Source organism: Passer montanus, unplaced genomic scaffold (assembly GCF_014805655.1).
Source record: "Passer montanus isolate IOZ18808 unplaced genomic scaffold, ASM1480565v1 scaffold124, whole genome shotgun sequence".
NCBI classification, from domain to species: Eukaryota; Metazoa; Chordata; class Aves; order Passeriformes; family Passeridae; genus Passer; species Passer montanus.
The window spans coordinates 1056551-1078319 of record NW_024359167.1 but is presented as its reverse complement, the minus strand read 5'-3'; the positions used below and the strand labels follow the sequence as shown (position 1 = coordinate 1078319).

At 40.7% G+C, this 21769-nt stretch overlaps 1 protein-coding gene across 4 annotated transcripts in view; it reads left to right on the top strand.

Moving 5' to 3' along the window:
* CDH8 (cadherin 8) overlaps positions 1-21769 on the top strand; it is a 154312-nt gene that overhangs the window by 53483 nt on the left and 79060 nt on the right. For all 4 annotated transcript variants that reach the window (XR_005626453.1, XM_039698415.1, XM_039698414.1 and 1 more), the window contains 2 exons: positions 3975-4269; positions 21179-21298. Coding sequence is in view for 3 of the 4 variants with exons in the window: in XM_039698415.1 (XP_039554349.1) it covers positions 3975-4269; positions 21179-21298 (415 nt within the window). In the remaining variant the exon portion in view is untranslated. The remainder of the gene's footprint in view (positions 1-3974; positions 4270-21178; positions 21299-21769) is intronic.

Genomic DNA, 21769 nt, shown 5'->3' with positions numbered 1-21769 from the left:
TTTGAAATATGCTGAACAAAGGGTTATGGAATAGGAAAATTTAATAACAGTCCCACACTCCTGGAGTTGTGTTTTACTGCGGAATAAGACTTTTGCATCTGCAGAATATAGAGGCTCTTAGAATAAGTTTAATCTCTGCAGTTTCTCTGGCGTGGATTTTAATTATACATGTTTGCAATGTATATACATGAAAGACTATAAATGCATTTTATACCCTTGGATGGTGTGTTGGGAAGACTTTCAGATGTGCATTAGTGAAAACAATGTTAATTTTGTTGCAGCACCATGTGTGTGCTCTTCCTTTAGTCCTGGCTTCATTGATTACCATCTGTATTATCAGATAGAACAGCAAAGGAATTAATAAAGACTAGAAATTGCTTTAGTCTGAGGGTTCATTTGGAATGAAGGTAATTTTTTAGGGGAAAAAAATGATCTGTGCTGAGGCTACAGGGGAGCTATTAGGAAGGTATTAATACAGGGCATCTGCATCACCATTAGTACTCAGAGCTGGTCCAAAGTCATTCCTGTCTCCATAAATCCAGGCATGAACTGGGTGATGGACTTGCATCTGCTGCTTTAAGAGAGAGAGGTGTGTGGATTTATAGTTCCCCAGGCAGGGCAGTGATGGAGGAAGATGATTTCACTTCCTTTGAAGTCTAATGAAATGAATCTCACCTAATGGGAGTGATTTTACCTCTCTCTGAACAAGATGAGGTTCTCCAGTAAATGTGTTTGTTTGTTTTGGGGGGCGCTCTGGCAGTGGGACATTGGGGCAGATACAGACATTTTCTGTTTCAAGCAGAAATTCTTGTTGCATGTGGATGTTGCTCTGAAAAAGGTCAGCTTTCAAGTATAGGAAAACAAATAAAGCTGCAGATGTGGAAAGCAGTTTCTTATTTACATTTGTGAGGCTTTTTGAGCAGAAAACACTATTCATTTCTCATATTCATTATGCCCTCCTATCATTCACCTAGATCCTATATAATTACGTGTTTAATGATCTTCACCCTTCACACGAACGCAGCTTGCTGAAGCTTGACTCTTGCAGTAAATTATCATTCATGTCTGGTAGGAGAGAGGAAATATTACTTGGGAAAAATGCTGTGCTATCTGACTTAAGATTTCAGTCTGTGATATAACTTTGTAGTAGGTGATGATGGCTTCATCTTAAATCTAAACAATAAAATTATTTTGGAGAAGTGGCTCTTCCATAAGTAATTTGTTATTATATTTTGATATTGGAGTAGGGACTTCAAAACCTAGAAAAATTATCTTAATTATTTAAGTCAGCTTGGATGCTCCCCACAGATTGTAGTAAATGCCACATTTATGTCTTTTTTATTTATTAAAGAACTTTAAAAAAAGAAAAAAAATTGCCACTATAAATCTTTGGGTAAAAAACTGATCTTCCACTCATCAGACTTAGTTTCAACTTCAATATTATAAAATGCTCATATCTCTTATACTTTGTTTAATGTTTAGCCCTTCACCTTGTAGTGTTTCAAGTAGCAGTACTTGAATAACAAATAGCAATTCTTGCTTTTGATACAATGGGATTTAACTTATTAGAGGAAATGATTAATGGTAATCATAGACATTTTTATCATTTTAACTGTTGGTATATCACTAGAACTTCAAAGGTTTTATAGCTCTGCATTAATATCTACCAGAACTGATTTATGAGCCATAACTGCTGTTGGATATTATGGGTAAAACCTGAGATTATACAGACAGCCTCTCTTACTTATTAGCAAATAGCAAATTCTAGAATGTTTAAGGCTTCTCAAATGTCCATGGGGGATATCTGGTTTATCCTTAAAAGTTCAGATTTTAGCTTTTTATTGTGTGGCTGGGTGAGCTGAGATGTTCCCAGTTCCTCTGCTGAGCTGTGGGTGTCCAGACAATGCTGTGATATTACATCACTCCAACTCAGCTCTGAATATGCTGCCAAAACCTTCATATGCAATGTTAATGCCATATAGATTTGATTCAGGGAGCAAACAGATGCTTACATTATAAACAATCTGTTTAAAACACAGATTCTGGATTGATCTTTACAGGCTCTGGGGCCCTGGAAACAAGGGTCATAAGGACAATAATCTCAAAGGCAGAAGGAGTTGTGTTAACTCTCTGAGCAGACCAAACGTGACACCAGCCAAGAGGAGAGGGCAGTGCCTCAGTAAATGGGGCTGATTGTTCTCGCAGGAGCTGATGGCAGGTGCAAAAAGAAAACCAGATTGAACTTTTGGAAAAGGGACTCAGCTGTCACTTGACATCTCTGTGTACATTCCTGTAGGAAGAGTGAACTGTTTTGAGTCATGCATATTCACAGCTAAAGTGCTCTGAAAAAGTTGTTAAAACAATGGTGGTGTAATAAAATGCTGCCCAGCGAAACAGAGAGGATGAGTTTACACCTCGTGTGGTTCGTGGGAGTTGTGCCATTATTGCAGAGCTGGGAATGCACTGGTGGCCAGGATTTTGTGTCTGTACCAAACCAGATCAACAGGGAAATCAGCCCTGGCTGCTGCTGTCCACTGTGCTCATTGCAACAGACAGAGCTTTGTGTTTCCTGAGCTCTTGAACAGCTGAATTCCTGAACAGATGAGCTGTAAATACAACTGTTTGTGACCAATTGTGGACAGAAGGACCTGCAGAGCCACTTGTGCCGTAAGAATCTCCTGTGGTTTGGCTGTAGCTGGTGTTACAAGGCTTTTTTCCACACCTATTTTAATATCCTAATGCCAGCTCTTATTCTAAACGATGCTGCTGCCTGGCCCTGGCAACCCCTGCTATCAATTGAGAGTAAAATGCATAACCAGCAACAACTTCTGTTGAGCTGTCTGCACAGAATGAGCAAGGAGGAAAAAGTCTTTAGTGCTGGTTGTAACTCATGCTGCAACCTAAGCAAGTTGTACATATTTCCTTCAGACTGTCTTTTGTGAGGCAGAGATAAATAATAATAGACACAAGTTACATTTTTAATGATGTTATTCACTTCTTATTGATCATATTGAGTGTGTTAGACCTAACAGTAAACAGAATTTAAACCCCTATTACCGTGCATTCAAGTTATTATCCTGTATTTTTGATGTGTTGACAGTGATACATATGATCCAACCATTTCACACTCTCACAACTGAAAAATTACTGGAGATAATCTGCTATTCAGTATTTGGCTCTGAGCCTACCAAAAAATCAATGGAAGTCCTTTGTCCCCTGGTTTTTAATTAATAAAAACATTACAAATAATTAATATATTTCTCACACTGCTTCAATTTGTTATACTTCTCTCTTGTTTTTTGAAAAGCCAAATACAAATTTAATACAATATTTTTTTCCTGGTGGGGGCTTTGAAGAGAATGGGAAGATGTGTGCAAGGGTTCTTCTACCAGAGCACGTACTTTTAGAATAAAGATCTTAGAACCTCTTAAGTTCAGCAAAGATCTGAGTTGTGATAGAGTTCTTAATTTTTCTGACTGCTGTCTGTGACAAGATTCCACAGATGCCAGTGTTCAACCATTTCCAGTCACCTGGAAATAAGTTGAAAGTAATAACTAAGAATAAGAAGTTAGATTAAAACAAATGTTATGGTTAACTCTTCCCTCACCCTTTGATCTAATGGGTTAAGGACATTTTGTACTTGTTCATTTGGGCTGATAATAGTTCTGAAGGCATTTACATTTTAGAATGGGGATTTAAAATATATATAACAGCTGCTTTTTAAATAGAAAGTCTAATTATACCTATGATTGCATCAATTTTTGATTAGTATGCATACAAATCCCTGCTCTCCATGTGTATTCAAGCTGAGCTGTGGATCACTGGTGCTGGGATTGAAGCACAAAGGATCAGCTGACAAAATGTATAGTTAGACCAAAGCAAAAAAAAAAAAAAAAAGACCAAAATTCCGTGTGTACATTGTTTTTTGTTTCTAAAATGCCTTTTTTTTCTTTTCCACTTTTTGTTCCTTTTAGCTACACACAGACCTGGACCCTGGCAGCAGCAAAATCAAGTATATTCTGTCAGGAGATGGAGCTGGCACCATCTTTGTGATCAACGACAAGACCGGAGACATCCACGCCATGAAAAGGCTGGACCGGGAGGAGAAGGCTGAGTACACCCTCACAGCCCAGGCAGTGGACAGGGACACAAACCAGCCCCTGGAGCCCCCCTCAGAATTCATCATCAAGGTTCAGGACATCAATGACAACGCTCCTGAGTTTGTAGAGGGCCCCTACCACGCCACGGTGCCGGAGATGTCTGTTGTGGGTACGTATGTGTGAGCAGCCCAGCCTCTCCCTGCTCACAGCCTGGGCTGTGCCAGGAGGCTGTTGAGTTGGTGATGAATAATAAGGTATTTATTATGTTGTTAGCATTCATTTGCATATTTTCAAATCTTTTCTTGGCCGAAGCTTTCATCTGCAGCACAATAGTTGAGTCCCTCAGTAGTGAGGAAATGATTAACAGCTGTATTAATGTCTCTTTGTCCAACAACACTTTAATGGGCTAAATTTATATTTCCCTTCTGACACTGCAGTTAGAGAATTGTTATTGAGAAGGATTTATCAAGATTTGCTCCAGCATGATGCTTTAATCCTATTGATATTTTGTTGATGTTTAATTATCTGTTTGTTGTTTTCCTACACTTGCAGGGCATTGATACATACTTATTTGTTTTCCTCTAAGTGCAACTGTAATCAGGCAAAAACATTGAAATGAAAGATGCTGTGTCTGGGAATTGATGGTTAGGCTGTAGAGTGGACTTAACCAATTAGCCACAGGATTTGCATGGATGATGGAAGGGAAAAGCAGAGAAAGCTGTGGAAAAGGATGGTGAAAAGGGAAATTAACTGTGTGAAAGCAGAAAAGAGAAAGGAGAAGAACATAATCTTCTTAATATATTTTACTTATATTTATTCATTTTGTCAGATTAGTGTGAGTCTATTTCTTCATGGATTAATATATTAGAATCTTTTCTGCATAGTTTGTCCCTGTGTGTGCAAGTGAGCATCCTAACAGAGGCAGATATTGACACTCCCCAGGACACACATCGAGTGCAGCTCATCTTCAGCTGTCACTGAAGCCAAGGGAAGCAAACCCACCAAACCAAGAGAATCCATTTCAGGGCAATACAAGAATTCAGCACAAGGAAAGGCATCAAAATCTGGCCATGAAATGCAGAGGAAATTCTAATGCATTTTAGTGTTAGTTTGAGGGTAATGTGCTTTTCAGTGATTTGTCTGCATCTGTCAAAGCAAGGTAATTGAAGGAGTGCCAAGGCACTTTGTGGAATAAAGCAACATCCTATCACAAAGTTTCAAAAACACTTCTCTGGTTTGGAGAGAGTTTATTTAGCTAAAAGGAGGAGGAATGTGAGGAGCCAGAACCATCCTCACTCACAGCACAGAGAGTTCCACCTAGTCATTGTCAAATACAGGCGTGAGTGCTGACTGCATGGTCAAACCTCAGGCTTCACCTTTCAAATCAACTCTGCTCCAACAGATTTTCATATCTTCATTGTACCAATTTACTTGTGCCAAAAACGATATATGAATTTTTGAGCCTGCATTTCAATTCTTTTATTAAACCATAGCTTTTATATGTTGAGTTACTTTTAATTATACAGCAGCACAACCATAATATGGAGCTGCTTTCAGAAGATATTTCAGCCAAGCTCTAGGTGAGCATATGACTTAATTAAATAAAATGAGACTAGAAAACCAAAACCAAAACAAAGCAGTGTGGAGAAGGAGGAAGGAAAATTGAATGCTCTCACTCCTTATGTAAATGGGATTTATGTAGTATTCTAGGAGAAGAAAAGAGAAAGATATATGCAAGAAAAGAAAAGATGGTTTCTGATCACAAAGCCTATATAAAAATAATTTATACCTGTGCATATTTATAATTTGCGATAAAGACTTGTCCCCTATGCAAGCATTATTCACTGTAAAGAGAGGAGATAAAAAAACAACCAAAACTGAAAACTTTGAGAGAAAACTAATCAGGAGATGAAGAAAAATCGAATAAATTGTTAACATGAGATTTAAAAGATGGTAAATGCAATGAGAGTAAAGGAATAAGAGAGAATAAACGGTGAAATATTAGTGGAAGAGAGGTAAAGTAAGAATAGAGAAAGAGTGAAAGAAGAGGGGAAAATGTGAAGAAAAGTAATGAGAGATGAATTATAAGTTAAAACTTCATATAGGAAAACTGTTATAGAGGACTGTAGCAGAAATGACCAATGGCTGGATGTAGTTTAGGGAATAGCAAAAGGAGCTGGCTCCACAGGAAAATATTTCATCTGTTCCCCAAGCATGGTGGGAAAAGAGAGGCAGACTGAAATTACTCTGAAATTACAAAGTTCCACATTCTTGTGCTTTGTTAGGCTGCATGAAAGAGTTTTGTCCAGAAGCAAGTGTGTTCTAACAACAGAAATGGTTGTCACCATTACTAAAACAACCTATGTGGTAGAGATTTGCAATAGATCTGACAGGTCTGGGGTTTATTACTCAGAGACTTTTGCACATTTACCCCTTAGGATCCCTGGCCCTTCCAGGTGTTTTACAGGACATTCCATGGGGTGCAGGCTTCCAAGCTGCTGCTCTACAGAAGCACCAACTGCACTCCTGCTCTTTTGTTGAGAAACATAATCTATTTCTCTGCTCTTGCTTCAAAACTCAGAGAATGTTCTTGATTGCATCACATGGGACATGAGTGAGTGTGAAGTCTCTGAAGTAGAGGCAGTGGAGTCTGTGTCTAAATCTCTGGTGGAACCAAATGTCAAGGCTGGAAAGTGGAATATGAGAGTGTTACCCTTCATTAATGTTACTGTTCCTATTTCCTTCTGCTTGCTTCTTTTCACCCACAGGTAGCAACATCAAGAGATGAAAGAAAAGATTCTCTGTAAATTATTTCAGGTTTTTTGAAGTATTTTTTAGACCTCTTAAAATTAGATTAGCTCTTCTGTAATGTTTACCAAAAAAAAATTGTCTTCTTTCAGAGTTCAAGGAATTTTTACTTTCCCCCTGCTAAGAGTATTTCACTTCCATTATCCACTTACTTAATTCCCTTAAAGAGATCTCCACCCACTGCCAATTTCTTGCCTTGACTTTTGTACAACACAGGCATCACAAGGCAGTGTTCTTACTCAGGATAAAACAAAGTTCTGCTGAACCTTTTCTTTCCTCAAAATGCTTATATCAATTTTCTGCTCTGAAACAGAAGAGGAACTCATATGCTCTCTATATATAGTGCTTATGTAATAAGGATGCACTACAAGGCACTTTATTTTTGGGCCTCAGGGGAAGGCAATGCATGAAATACAGATGAAGGCTTTAACCTTTCATTGTTCTAAGGCTCTAACACGATGCAGGTTTTCTAATAGGTGCCTTAGACCAGGTCTTATGTTCCTGGCTAGAGGAGATGTATTATAGAAATGTCAGGTGTTATTTTGACTCTAGAACTGGAATGAAACACTGTGGGGATGTGAAAACCCTTCAAACTGACAGAGAGCAGGTTTAGATTAGAGATGAAGAAGGAATTGTTCCCTGTGAGGGTGGGCAGGCCCTGGCACAGGGTGCCCAGAGCAGCTGTGGCTGCCCCTGGATCCCTGGCAGTGCCCAAGGCCAGGCTGGACACTGGGGCTGGGAGCAGCCTGGGACAGTGCAAGGTGTCCCTGCCATGGCTGGGGTGGCACTGGATGGGCTTTAGGGCCCCTTGCAGCCCACTTCTGGGAATCTGTCCCTACCTGCAGTGTGTGGCAGCCCATGTGGGGCTCCGTGTGTGTGTCAGTGTCCAAGAGCCGCACGTGGCCACGGTGTCCCCTGCTTGGTTTTTATCCCGTGTTTCGGTGCTCTCTGGAAAATCCTGCTTCCCTGCTGAAACAAAAGGATTTGCATGGCTCTCCTCCCACTCCTGGTGCAAAGAGGATCAGTATTACCCGGAGCTCTCTCTGGGAGGAGTGCTGCTCACTTCTCAGCTGTCTGTGCAGAACACGCTCCCACACACGCGCTCGCTGCCGGCCGCGTCACTGCGCTCAGTTATTCTGAAATCATTTATTTCTCTCTTTGAGTAAAGACATTCCAGGAAAAAAAATAGTTTTGAGAACTAAATTGAATTTTTTACTATAATTCCCATATAATCTACTATAGTAAGCCCTGCTCCCCACCTCCAAAAATGATGAATTTGCTTGTGAAAGCTAATAGTGTATATGGAGAATACGTTCTTTGCTGAAAATGTGCACTTTAATCTTTTAATTATGATATTAATTTTCTTAAAGAATTAAAGATCAAAAAGTGAAATCTGTGGAATTACTTCGTTATGGCAAGTATTACAAATAGGAAATAATTTAATTTTTTCTGTAAATCTTGTTTAATCACTTTTAAACATAAAAGGGCACACTGGGGTAAAAACTTAGTTAAAACCTTAAAAAAAAAAAAGGATTTATCTGTGCTTCCGGGAGTAAGAACCCCAAGACTCTATTTTTTTCCCTCCCCATTTGTCTGTGAGCTCTGTATCTATGCCTGCAACGAAGACAGAATATTATGTAAATGAGTGAGCAAGCTTAGAAGATCCATAAGGGTAATTGGAACGAGTTCTGTAGCTTATTTAAAGAAAAAAGAAAAAAAAGAAAGAAAGAAAAGAGGAAAAAACCACCCCACACCTTCCCTTGAGCGTGTTCTGTAGCTTATTTAAAGAAAAAAGAAAAAAAAGAAAGAAAAGAGGAAAAAAACACCCCACACCTTCCCTTGAGCGCGTTCTGTTTCTGTGTTACCTTCTTAGCTATACACAGATTCACAAACTCCCCAAAACACGTGCAGAGGTGGTCATGGGAGCCAAAGTGGATATTGTCTCCTGACAGCAAAGTTTTGGGATCCCTTTTTTCAGGAGAGGGATGAGGAGTGCAATCTCTTGATTTCGCTCTCAGCGAAGCCGGGAGTGTTTAGACAGCGAGTGTCATGTTGAAAGACAGGAGACGACTGAAGCACAGTGACAAACGTGTTGGTGAAATAAAAAAGGACACAGATGGAAAAAGAACAAAAGCCATAAGGGAAGAGAATTCTCTCATAGTTTTCCTGAATTAAGGTAAACAGGAAAACTTTAATAATTTCCAAATATTCCGGCTTCTTCTGACAGTCATAAAAAAAAAAATAGACGCAGTGGCATTCAGTCTGACATTGCTCTAGAAATGCTTTTGCCTTTGCCACTTGAAAATAGTAACAATATGAAAAAAGCTTAGAATAATAATATTTTTTGTCCTTAAATGCTTCCATGAAAGGTCTTTACTGGAAAAGGTTTAGGCTTTCAGTTGAGTCAGAATATCAATTTTCAATTTTGGCACAAGCGCATCTCCTCAGGAATGTTTTTCCTTGAATCAAGGTTTGCCCTTGATTACACCACTGCAGATAAGAAATTCTATCATCTTTTTTTTTTTTTTTTAGGGAGAGCAGAGTTCTTTAGTCCTGCCAGGTGCATTAGGACCTCTCTACATAGTGCAGCTTTGCTTTCCAGTTCTCCCAAAGATATTTATTATCTTCTACTTACAAATTGTTTGCAGAAGGACAAAATCTGCCCCATATGAAGTCAACATGCAACATCTGACATGAATAGTGATAAAATAACTTGACAAATCAGAAAGTTGTGATAAAAACCTGACCTGAAATGTCATCAAGATCAACCACACTGTCTTGCTGGGGTTTTTATCATTGATTTTTAAGGCACTGAGCATGACTGTTAAATCAATGATCGTTTGTCACAAAATTGTGGACTAAGGGGTCAAGTACACATTAGCCCAAAGGGTAAATGCAAAGGCAGTGCAAAAGCTAAGGGAAAAACCAGCAGATGTTGTAAAATATGGCAACGGTGTAACAGCTGTTAAAAAATAAGAATATTTTCATGTTGTCTTGTTCCTCTTGTGCATACTCACACAAAGGAGATGTGGCACCAAGGAATTTTATGTGAGAATTCTTTGATGAGTGTGTGTGTGTTTAAAATGATCACACACAACCTTCAGGAAGGGCTCAGGACGTTCAGCACCAGGGCTGGCTGGCTGTTCCTTAACCTGACTGGCTGTTGAGCCTTGAGAAAACACAGTTCTGGGCACCTGCTGCTATTTTTGTACTTTTGTGCTTTTATTTCTCAGGGGGTCTGACCAAAAATGTCATTATCTTTCTTACTGTTCTTACGTGCTCATTATGAGCTCAAGGACAATGATGAAATTAATATTCTTTAGGGGTTTATCGGCTGATCCCTTAGTTATCCCCCTCTATATTGTCCTATTGTACTAAACCAGTTAATTCACAATACAGAATTACCAAAATCTGTGGGATTGCTCCAAGTAGTTTGTGCCAATGGCAGGAAGTACTTGAGTGTTGAGGTTCTGAAGGCACTGTCTGGTCCTTAGGAGCAAGTCCTGACTTTCCTGTGCAAGGTGTGGGGCTACTGATGTGTGTGCTGGTTTCTGAGACAAACACTGCCTTTCTCCCTCTCCATTCACTGGCAGCAATTTGTCACAAATTGTCCATTTTTTGCACACATGCATTCCCTTGGCACGAAGGGAAATTGTGCAGATGACACATAGAGAGGATAAACTCTGCAGGAAAAATCTGCTGGGATCAGAACTGAGGACACAGTTCCTTATGGAATTCTTCCAAATAGAGAAATTCATCTTTCGATGATGTTCCAGTTTTGGGGTGAGGACAGACAGAGCTGTCACATGTTGATAGTGTGATGGCAGAGCAGAGGAAATTTTGGCAGTCTTAGGTCAATGTCCTGTGTACCTACAAGAATCTGTCCTACTGTGGTTCTTCCTCTTGACTCCTAGTCACAAACATCTTGTGCTTGTTGCAGATATTCTGCTTCTGAAATCCTTTGTGGTTGCCTCCATTTGTACATATCAAATGTGTCATCGTGTTTGTGTTCTATGACTGTGTGAAAATAAGTCTCTGACTCAGGTTTCTGATGCATTCTCTTCTGGTTACAAGTTTAAATCTATTCTCAGCATGGATTTTTCACAATTTCCCCAAATGTAAAATTTTGAAGGGAAAAAAAATACTTCAAAGTGTGGGATGGTTTGGTTTTGCAGGCTTTGAAGTTGTCTTATCTCCTTTTTCTAAGCAGCTTGGCTGGTGACATGAGTCCATTTGCTGGCCAGGGGATGATGCCTAAGTGGAAAACAGAGGGATGAGAGGAAGTGGAGCAGCACAGGTTCCTGCCAGACTGATGCTCTGTGAAATGCCACAGAGCATAATCTCACTTTCTCCATCACAGAAAATACAAACAATGCCTCACCACAAAAGGTAGAAAGTTCTAGGTCAGAAAATTAAGTTCAGTGTGGTAATATTTTCACAGAAACTTTCATTACTGTAATTTCTATTCCTCTGCTAGCACGAAGACTTGGCTTTGGAACATCAGGGACCAATACTCCTTAAATTTTTCATTCAGTGGCCTGTGTTAGACATCTCTCTGATGGACACACTTGATATTTGCCAAAATGAGATGCAATTCAGAATCCTTTGTTTTTCCTCTGGCATTGGTCATTCCCCACCCTGCCCTGGGCTGACACCTCTGTCTTTGGTTAAGTGCTGAATCTGCAGCTCTTGTTTTTCTGTGAGAGCAGCTCACAGCTGCCTGTGGAGCTGCTGTCAGCAGGGCTTCCTGGGGAGCCAGCCCTGGAGCTGCTGGGCAGCTGATTCAGCTGTGCCCCTCCTGGGGCCCAGAAAGGCTCTGCTGCCATTTGCTGGCCCTGCAGTGGCCTGGGGGGACAATATTTCAGACCCTGCTTCTGCACCCTGGGTTACAGCCTGGCACTCCAGGCTTCACTCTCCCAAACAAAGCCAGCAGAGCATCAAAGCTGTGAGATGATATCAGCCACTTTCTGTTCTCACCACACAAAGTCATAAATGAAAGAATTTCTGCAGTAAACAGCCTAGGCTGCTTTATTATTTATTTCTATTTTTTTTTGCAATACACCTGAGCATAACCTGAAACTTCCATTGGAATCAACAAGACTTACAGTTCCTTTTTTTTCTGCTTGGTAATACAGTGTACAGTGATCATCCAATTTTACTGCCTTTGCCTGGGGACCTCGCAGAATGAATGCTGATGAAATAGTCAATTGATTAGAGACAAGCAGTCTTTCAAAAAGTCCTGAAAAGAAGAGGAGCTATTTCCCACTTCTCTCACAAATATCAATTAATATTCTATAGTGAGGGTGATATCTAAAGGGAGAATTTAAAAAAATAGCATGAAAGGAAAACATAATTCTTTAAGCCAAACATAAAATATATTTTACCCTTCTGCTGTTGCCTGTGATGTTTCAAACCGTGTACTAATCCTAACAAACAGCCACCCAGGGGAATTTGCAAAGGAATACCTGCAGGCTCTCTAATGGCACCATCTCATAAGTTGTAGCAAGAAAGAACTGCCAGCCTTAAAGCTGAAAAGGAAGAAGGTCCCTTCTTGTTAGATCCACACAGGTAAACCCAGGTAACATCAGCCAGGATAATTGCCAGGGAGGAATCCATATCCCTAAATCTGAATATGTATTTCCGTTATAAACTATTTCTGATTCCAAAATGTTACGTTAAAGAGGCAGCATCAGAGCTCCAAAACAATTAGTTTATGCAGACAAGAAATGGTGAAATATGCAGTTGATTAGATTTCCCAGGCACGCTTCCCCCAGCCTCATTATACAGCTGCGAGGTGCGGGGCTGCCAGCTCGCTCCGCTCCCTGCGTGCTCACACAGCCTCTTTCTCCAGGCATAGCCAGCTCCTCTCGTACTTCTGCAGTCACACATTTGCATACAATATGTTTTTCCCATTTCCCTCACATGATAAGAAGCCCTTCAAACGGCACACGAGCAATGTGCACAAACATTGTTGTGTTACATGCGGCAGGTCGTGCGTTTGTGCAGAGGTTTTGACTCAGGCATGTACTGCATGACATTAACATTCTTTCAAGGTTTCATTAGCCTCCTAAAGGATCTACTCCAGCATTGAGAAATATGTAACATTTGGGAGAAACAGTCCGGACACCTCTTCTTCTTCTTATGGAGCTAAGCATCACTTAGTGTATCAAAGGTATGAAAGGATTATTTTTCTGTTGGAACCAAGAAACAGCTTCTTGCATTTTCCTGCATGTTACTTAATAATAATTTATTATGGACCAAGCTGTTAGATTCTTCCAGATTCTTTTAGTGAGCCAGATTTTCAGGTGATAAAACCTTTGGTTTAGATTACCAATTCTTTAGGGCAGCATCTGCCATTTCATATAGGTCTGTAAAGTACTGAAAAATCTCTCTGTGCATTTCAGTGAGATTACAGTCAACTACTTATATAAAACAAAGTGACAAAATAAGCAAGTAATGTTTTGTCACTCATGTTTAATATCAAAAACAAAATATGAACTGTATCAGTGGCAGTTTATTTCAGAAAGAGTTTATAAGTGTCTATATGTGTATGTAAGTGCACACAGGTGTTTAGACAGAGATATATACATGAGGAAAGGTCCTTAAAGTGCTCTAGAGGAGGTTCAGGGTGGACTCCAGCAGGAATTTCCCCATAGAAAGGCTGCTCAGGCCTTGGCAGGGGCTGCCAGGGAGCTTTGCAGTGCCCATCCCTGCAGGTGTGCCAGGAAGGGCTGGAGGTGGCACTCAGGGCTCTGGGCTGGGGACAAGGTGGGCATCGGGCACAGCTGGGACTCCATGGGCTGGGAGGGATTTTCCCGCATTAATGGTTCTATGATTCTAGGATTCTATGATGGAATTTAATGTAAACAAACCAGAAATTCTTGCAAGGTTCTCCTTGTCCTGTTTGGTGGAGTGTCAGCTCCACATGCTTGCAGTTCCTGGAGGGCTGGAATGGGAGCCTGGGGTGGGCTGTGTTGGGTACAGCCACAAAAGAGAGGAGTCACAGGACTGAAGTTTGGTCATTCACATTAGCTGGCCAATTTAATTTCTGTTCCTCTCCAGTCAGCCAAAAAAGGAGGATTCCAGGAGAAGATGATTCTGTCTTCCTCCCTCAGGTAGAGCAGGCAGCTGGTGCAGCAAGATATCTAATTTAGCCAGTTGAGCCTAAAACTGAGTTGTGTGAATAACCCTCCTTTCCTTCTTCCTTACCTTAATCATCATAAACAAGATCATGACAGCATCACACTATTTCACTACTTAGAGTCAAATAAATTACAGCTGGGAAAGACAAATTACCCTATTAGTTAATCTTCCTGTCTTTCTAGGGTTTTCCCTTAGAATACATTATTCCAGCATCCTGTGCAAGAGAGTGAACTCTTCACTGAGGAAGATTCTGTTATTTCCCTTGGGAAGCTATTCCTCCTTGTGCAATTTCTCATTGCAAGGAAGCTTTTGTTGTTGTTTTTCTCTTTGCAGAAGATAAAGAGAAGTCTTGTATCTGGGTATTTATGTGGTTCTCGTCACCAACATACCTGTATTACACCTGTACCATACACAAATTTTCTTTCTCATTTCTGCCTCTAGAAATGATTGCATATTGGATTCTGCCGTGGAAGCAGCAGAATGCATGCTGGCCTTCCTGTTTCTCCAACATGGCAAGCACAAGTTGCCCATTTTCCCCCTCAGTGGGGTGCTCTGACCTGTATCTCTATGCTTTTCTTCTGCTTAGGATATCATGTGTTGCCTTGTTCATGTTCATTAATCGTCTACTGGACACTTAAAAACCAGAATTTTTTATTTTTTCATGCTTTCCTCTAAGTGTGGGAAGATGTGAAACACTCTCCCAAGCCCTCTGTCATCTGTCCCCAAAGCAGTCCTTGACATTTCCGTGGTTCTGAGCTCCTGTGGGCTCTGTAGGTCAGGCAGCAGCAGCACCATGTGCTGGCAGCATTGCTTCCAGGGGGATTGACATCCTCTCCTCAGAATCATGAAATCGTGGAATTCCTGGCTTGGGAAGGAAGCTCAAGGATCATTGAGTCCAACAAGCTCCTTGTCTCTCCTCTGTTTGTGTTTGTCTTTCCTGGTGCTTGGGGTCTCTGGGGGAGAACCTTCCTGCCCTGTGGGACCTGATCCACACATTGGACCCCCAGAACTTTGGCAGTGAAGTACCTGTTAATAATAACAATAAAATTACATTCAAATATGGGTGCAGACATAACATATGATCTGAAAAAGAACCCTTAAACACTCGTGCAACATTCCCACAATTTGTGTGCGTATGTACTTATATATCTGCATGAACACCAAGATATGCAATGATATTTTATGTGGGTAATTTGCATATGTTAACAAGTTCTGTAGTTCTTTAAGCAGATTCCTGTTTCATATACATTTTCTTTATTTGGTTAGTGAAACCTCTAATTTATAGGTTTTGTGTTTAGAAATGGTCTCATGCAATAAAGCAGGATGATAAGGCTTAAAACTATGTTTTTGCATTTTAAAAAATGAGCAACAATGGAAAACAAATAAGAATAAGTTCCTTCAGCTTCGAGGCAGTCATAATTTACATGTCAAGAAGTTATGCAGGTTTTTATGAGATTATTGCAGTTTTATTCAATAAAAAATTGTTACCATGACAACAACTGTCATGCTACCTGTGAGATTATAGCAAAGAAGGACAGTGAAGAAAAGGCTTCATTTTGGAAAGAATGCTTATCTGACCTGCTGGCTACAAACAATGCTTTGTGTGACCACCCCTGGCTGCAGGGCTTCCATCAGCCCAACTCCAAAGCCAGCTGAAGGATTGAAGCTTAGGATGTTCTTAGGGAAACAAAAGAGTTGGCAAATAATGGTGAGGCTTTGTCATGCAAATCCTCTCCTAATACCCCATCAGGCTGGTAATCAGATCTTCGGAATGAAATGGAAAATTCACCCTGTCAAGATTTGGGAAGATTAGGTGAGAAAGAGTAAATGAGACTGAAAAGGGCACCAGGAAAGGAAAAAAAAAAATTAAAAAAAAATCCCCAGAAGTCCTTGGGAAGATGAGACAACATGGTCCCACCAGGTTTCATTATGGTCGTGTTATTTATTTTTACCAGCCATTACAATTTTTCAACAAAATGGTTGCTCACTGAATATGGATTCATGTAAATTCTTGGCACCAACTATGCATTACCTCCTCTAGAACATTCAAATTTGATTTTTTGGACTTTTTTTCCCCAGTGCACACATTTCACTGCCACACCAAAAGAATTTGCTTTCCTACTCCCTGTGGCAGCATATGCATTTTTCTTTCTGACTAATGTGTAGAATCTGTACCCTGACTTGCACATAAAACCACAGCCAAAACAACAGAAAAGCACTAGCTGAGCACACACATCTTATTTTTTATGATGGTTTTTAATCTTAGTTTGCCAACAAACACAGGTTTTCTCACCTAGCCATATAAAAACAGTCCTGTTGTTAATTGTGTCTCTGATTGCTGACCTGTTGTAACGACAGAGGAAAACAACCTGACACTGACAGAGTAAAACAATCAGCAATGGCTAATGGTTAAAGCGTATTAGAAGTGGTCATTAATTAAAATCTGTTGAATCTCTATGCAGTCTATATTTGTGGTGTGTAAATCCATATTTAAGAGTCATTAGCATTGCAAAAGTGTACCTGAGGGAAAAACACACAAAGTTTTTTAACAGAACATCTTAAAATTTCCCTCATCTCTCACGAAAAAAAAAGAGTTTGGTTTACCTAAGGCAACATTAGGTACATAAAGCAAAAAGAAACAGTGATTATGTTGTTGGGCCAGATTATATAAAACTGCAATATTATTGTAATTAGGACAACAGTGACTTGGACTACAATAGTGGCTTTCTTATAAAAATGGCACCATTTCAAATTTATAGTCTCTGGCTAAATGAGTTTGTTGTAGCATTGACAAAGCAACAAACACAAGCCAAATGCAGTCAAAATTAAACACAAACAGAAACCTTAGCAGTTTATTTGCTGAGCAGAACCCAGAATGTTGTTTTTCCAGGAGCACTTAATAAATGCCCTTCCCTGCATTCTTACAGCTTTTTCAATGCAAAATTCTTATCTTTAAAACTTTAAGCACATTATGCTTGTAAAAAATATTTATGTACATGTAGTTTATAACTGCAGTGTCAGTAATGGAGTAAAATCCTGCTTAAATATTGGTAATCCAAAGCTTGAACAGTTCTGGCATGGAGGTAGGTTAAAAAACAGCCATGGTGACTGAGAGTTCCTATTTTTCTGCTTTGCTTTTCACCATCAGGAATCTCTCAGTTCTCCAAACCTTATTTTTGCACAGGTTCCGTCACCTGTGGGAGTGGGATTGGTGAACTCTCAGCACATTGCAGGGGAACCAGGGCAGCAACATCACCTGCAGCTGTAGAGGACACGGGGTTTGTTCCTAAATATGCTGATTATTGCCAGTGTGAGCAACATAAGTGGTGTGTTTCACACCTGCAGAAAATTTGACTCAAGGCATAAAGCAAAGAAAAAAAAAATCAAATTAAAGGTGATAAAATTTAAACTATGCCAAAGCTTTGCTAATTTCAACAGTGGAAGCAATTTCTTTAATTTCTGTTTCATGATCGCTCACATCTTCCCTAAACAATTTTCATCAGTAAGATTGTTGGGAGCAAATTACTGGATTTGACAGGCCTAGAAGTGTGTGATGGTTGGAAATGAAGTGCTGAATGGATTTCTAGGAGGCAGGAGAGTATTTCAGTTGTCCATTCCCTTCATTAATTTTATTAGGTGAGATTATGATCACACTTCAAGTGACCTGTAAGGGAAAGAAAAAGAAGATTATGCCTTTCCCCTTGCCTTATGTGTACTGTAATACGAAATACTGACACACATATTACTCATGTATTTTTAATACATTTATAAACTTCAGTTGAACTTGGGGTCTCAATAAGTGATTGAATTATTTTGTATCACAAGAAGAAAACCTTGGTAGCTTAGCATCAGGATTGGAAGCAGTGTTAGACACTGATTAACTCTTTTTATTAGGGTGTATTCAACTTTAGTATCTAATGAGCACTTAGTGCTTATCAAAGAATCAGCACATCCATTCAAGTCTGGGAATCTTGAAATAAATATCTATAGAAAGTCTTCAGGAATCCTCAAGTGAAGTAAGATAAGAATAGAAATTATATATCAAATCTTTCTAAACAAGCAATGTAATTATTTCTGAAGGCCTTTGAAATGAGAACCAGCTAGGAAAATCAAACACAATCTCCAAGAAGTCAACAGTTTTATTTCTTTATTTTCCTTTGTATATAAAATATATAATGGAAACAAAATGAAACAGTCTTGATAAAATACTCCAACTAAAATCTTCACTTTGTGATGAGCCTTATCTTTTTCCAGTCCTGTCCCACTGTATGATGTTCTACACAAACCTCTTCTGTCTTAGGAGATTACAAACCACCAGTTTTATGATAGCAGCCACAGAAATGAGCACATCACCTGCTACATCAGCCTGAATCCAGCTGAAGGAAGCTCTGAGCCTGCATTCATGGCTGGTGTCACCCTGGGACAGCAGCCCTGGGCTGCAGGGAGCCTGGGGGATGTGCTGGGATGGTGGGGCTCAGCTCCAGAGAGGGGAGCACAGCTGGGCAGAGGGATGGTTGTGTGTGGGAGCAGCAGAAAGAGCCCTGCTAATGGGTGTGAGTACAAAAGGTGAGCCAACAGAAATTTAGCGGGGAAATGATGCCTCAGGTTTAGCTTTTATATTTTTCAGGTTCTGTGCTGCTTTACTATGTAGTTCTGAGCTTCATATTAGGGGATGGTGAGCTCTGTGCACAAAGCAGGGAGACAAAACAATTTCTTCTCTAGCTGGGGACCAAGGACAGACGATCCAAATCTCAGGCCCAAGAGCACAAACAACGTGGGCTGGAGAGAGAAAAACAAGAAGGATGGGACTGCATGGGCTAAAGCTGTCATTGGAAAATTAACTCCAATGTGCAAATGGAGCAGAACTTATAAAAGTGAGAGACCCTGTGAGCAGTGGTGCATTTTGTGACCATTTTGGTTCATCTTGGGTGCAGCCCTGGCTGGGCTCTTGTGCTGCCCAAGGTGGATCCATTGAGGCCTTTTAGGAAATCCCTACTTTATTCTTTATCTCTGTCCAGCCTCTGTTCTAGGTCAGCCTCTCAAGGCATCAAACATGTGAGACAATCCCATCAGCTACAGCTCCTCAAGCCTTGTAATTCCTGTGGCCAAGCCACCACAGGGCCTTCTGTCCCTCTCTTCCTGACACATCCCCACTCAAGCTTCCTGCAAATTCCCTCGTTGCTGTTCCCTGTTTTCTGCAGCCTATGCCAGGGCCTCTCGGTGTGCCAGGGCTGCTTCTCTCTTCCTCCCTCTGTTGAAGGAGGGCATTGAGGGTATCTCCTATAGGCTGAGGCTGCTGGACCTGCCACAGGGCTGGGCACCACAAGTGTCACCTGTCCCCTTTATCATTTCCACTCACAGCTCTCAGGAGTTGTCTGTTACTGTCTGGTTGCTGTCACTGGGCAGACAATAAATTTCTGATGTTAATTCCTCACAAACTAACCACCAAGCTGAGAACAAACTCCATTTCTCAGGCCCCATGATGGGTTAAAAACTATTCTGTTAAAGGTTAGGTGTTAAGATCACCTTTCAGCATCAAATACAGTTAAGCTTCAAACATGAACAGTTTGCATATTTATAAAACAGGTTCAGCAAGCATCTGTCAAAGAGAGATGTGACATAATATTCCTTTTCCATGGGATGTGCACAGCTGCAGGACTCCTCTGGCTCCTGCTGAGCCCAGGAGAGATGCTGGGGGAACACTTATCCTCTGCCTCCCTTTGCTGATATTCTCCCCTGTAAGAATGGGTACATTTACACCAAAAATAAATGACCAATACCAGCCAAAGCCATTTTTTTCCTCTGGTGAGATGTATTTCTGCAATCCACATTCCCTTCACTGAGAATTATCCCATTAGTTCCACGTGGCAAACCTGCCACAGCTTCAGTCCCTGCAGAACCTGTGCTCCCTGAGAGAGGAGCTCTCCATCCTCCCAAAGCCTGCCCTCCCAAAGCCAGCCCCACAGCTTGCCCTGGTGTTTGAAGGAGTGGGATGGCAGCTCTTGGGTCATATGCAAATTGCATCTGGATATGCAAACATTTCTCTAAATAATTTACGTGTGCTGTAACCCCCAAAACTGCCATGCAGGGAGAGAGGAGAAGGGAGCACAGGGCAAGGAGCAAGGCTGTGCAAGGGGATCTCCTTCCCTCTGCTCTGCTGTCCTGGAGGGCCCTGGGATCAGGATTCACAGCACACACAGAGAAGGAGCAGGAGGCTATTTTTATTAGCATATCCAGAAAGGGTGATTTTTAGTGGGTGCTGTAATTATTTCCCTTTCTGAACATAATTCAGCCCTTAACCTTTCTTCTTCTCTTGCTTTCTCTCTCTGTAGATATTGTCTTTATTGTCAGCCTAATTAACGCCATCATACTTTAATGTCAGCCAAAAAAAACCCTCTCTGCAACAACCTTAATGCAACAAACTGAATTTCATTCCATTTTGCTTCTTACAGAAATGGCAAGTGCTATGTTGTCTAAGAAATAAAAAGGGTAATTTCCTTTTTTTTTTCCCCTATTTATTTTTGTCAGAGTATGGAATTTATAACTCTGGCTGAACAATGGCCCCCTGAGTGGCAGAGACTCATTTCAGAGACAATCGTTGTTGTCCCAACTCTGTCACTGTGGCCACATCAAATCATTATCATGGCTGCAAGCCAAGGGAAGAAAAAAGAACCCTTTTTATTATTGTTTTTCTATCTGGTCTCTGTAACTTGGCAAAGTTCTTTTGAAAGTGAATTTGCAAGTCTTAAATGCAACATATTATACTGTATTATTAACCTGGTGTTTTGTATCCCTTTGATATGATTCCTTTGCAAATGCTTGAAGACTACACAGATCTATTGGGTAGCTTTAAATGCATTCTACAAAGAAACTTTAAATAATACAGAAACTAAAAGGGCTTTTATTTTACCCAGAAATTCAGGCTGCTGGCACACATCAGCTTGAAGGAAAATGTTTTGTTTCTGTTCCACAAGCAATATTTTAACTCGTTACTGATATTTTTCCTTCTTTTATTATTGTTATACAGCTCCCAAGGAAATGAATTTTTGTTTCAAATTAGTTTTTGAATAAGATATGCAAATTTCTAGTGAGTGTAAACATTAATTGTGTGTATTCTTTCTATTTAGGCACCTTTGTTACTAAAGTAACAGCTACAGATGCAGATGATCCAGTGTATGGAAATAGTGCCAAGCTGGTTTATAGCATTCTGGAAGGACAGCCTTACTTTTCTATTGAGCCCCATACAGGTAGGTGACTCTGCACAGCAACCCCTGGCTTGGGAAATCACCTCAGCTTGCTCCAGGGGATGCTTAGATTGGGAATTGGGGAAAATGTCTTCATGGGAAGGGTTGTGCAGCGCTGGCACAGCTGCCCAGGCAGTGCTGGGAGTGCCCATCCTGGAGGGATTTAAAGCTGTGTGGATGTGGCACCTGGGACCGTGGAAAAGGTGGGCTTGGCTCTGCTGGGGAATGCTTGGGCTCGATGTTACAGAGACTTTTTCCAACCTGGAGTAATTCTCTGGTTGCATTTGCAGAGGGGACCATCCCGGGCCTCCTGTACCAGGAACGGTGTGGCCAGCAGGAGCAGGGAGGTCATTCTGCCCCTTGCTTGGCTCTGGTGAGGGCACACCCCGAGTGCTGTGTCCAGCTCTGGCCCCTCAGTTTGGGAAGGACCTTGGGATGCTTGAGCACATCCAGAGGAGGCAACGAGGCTGGAGA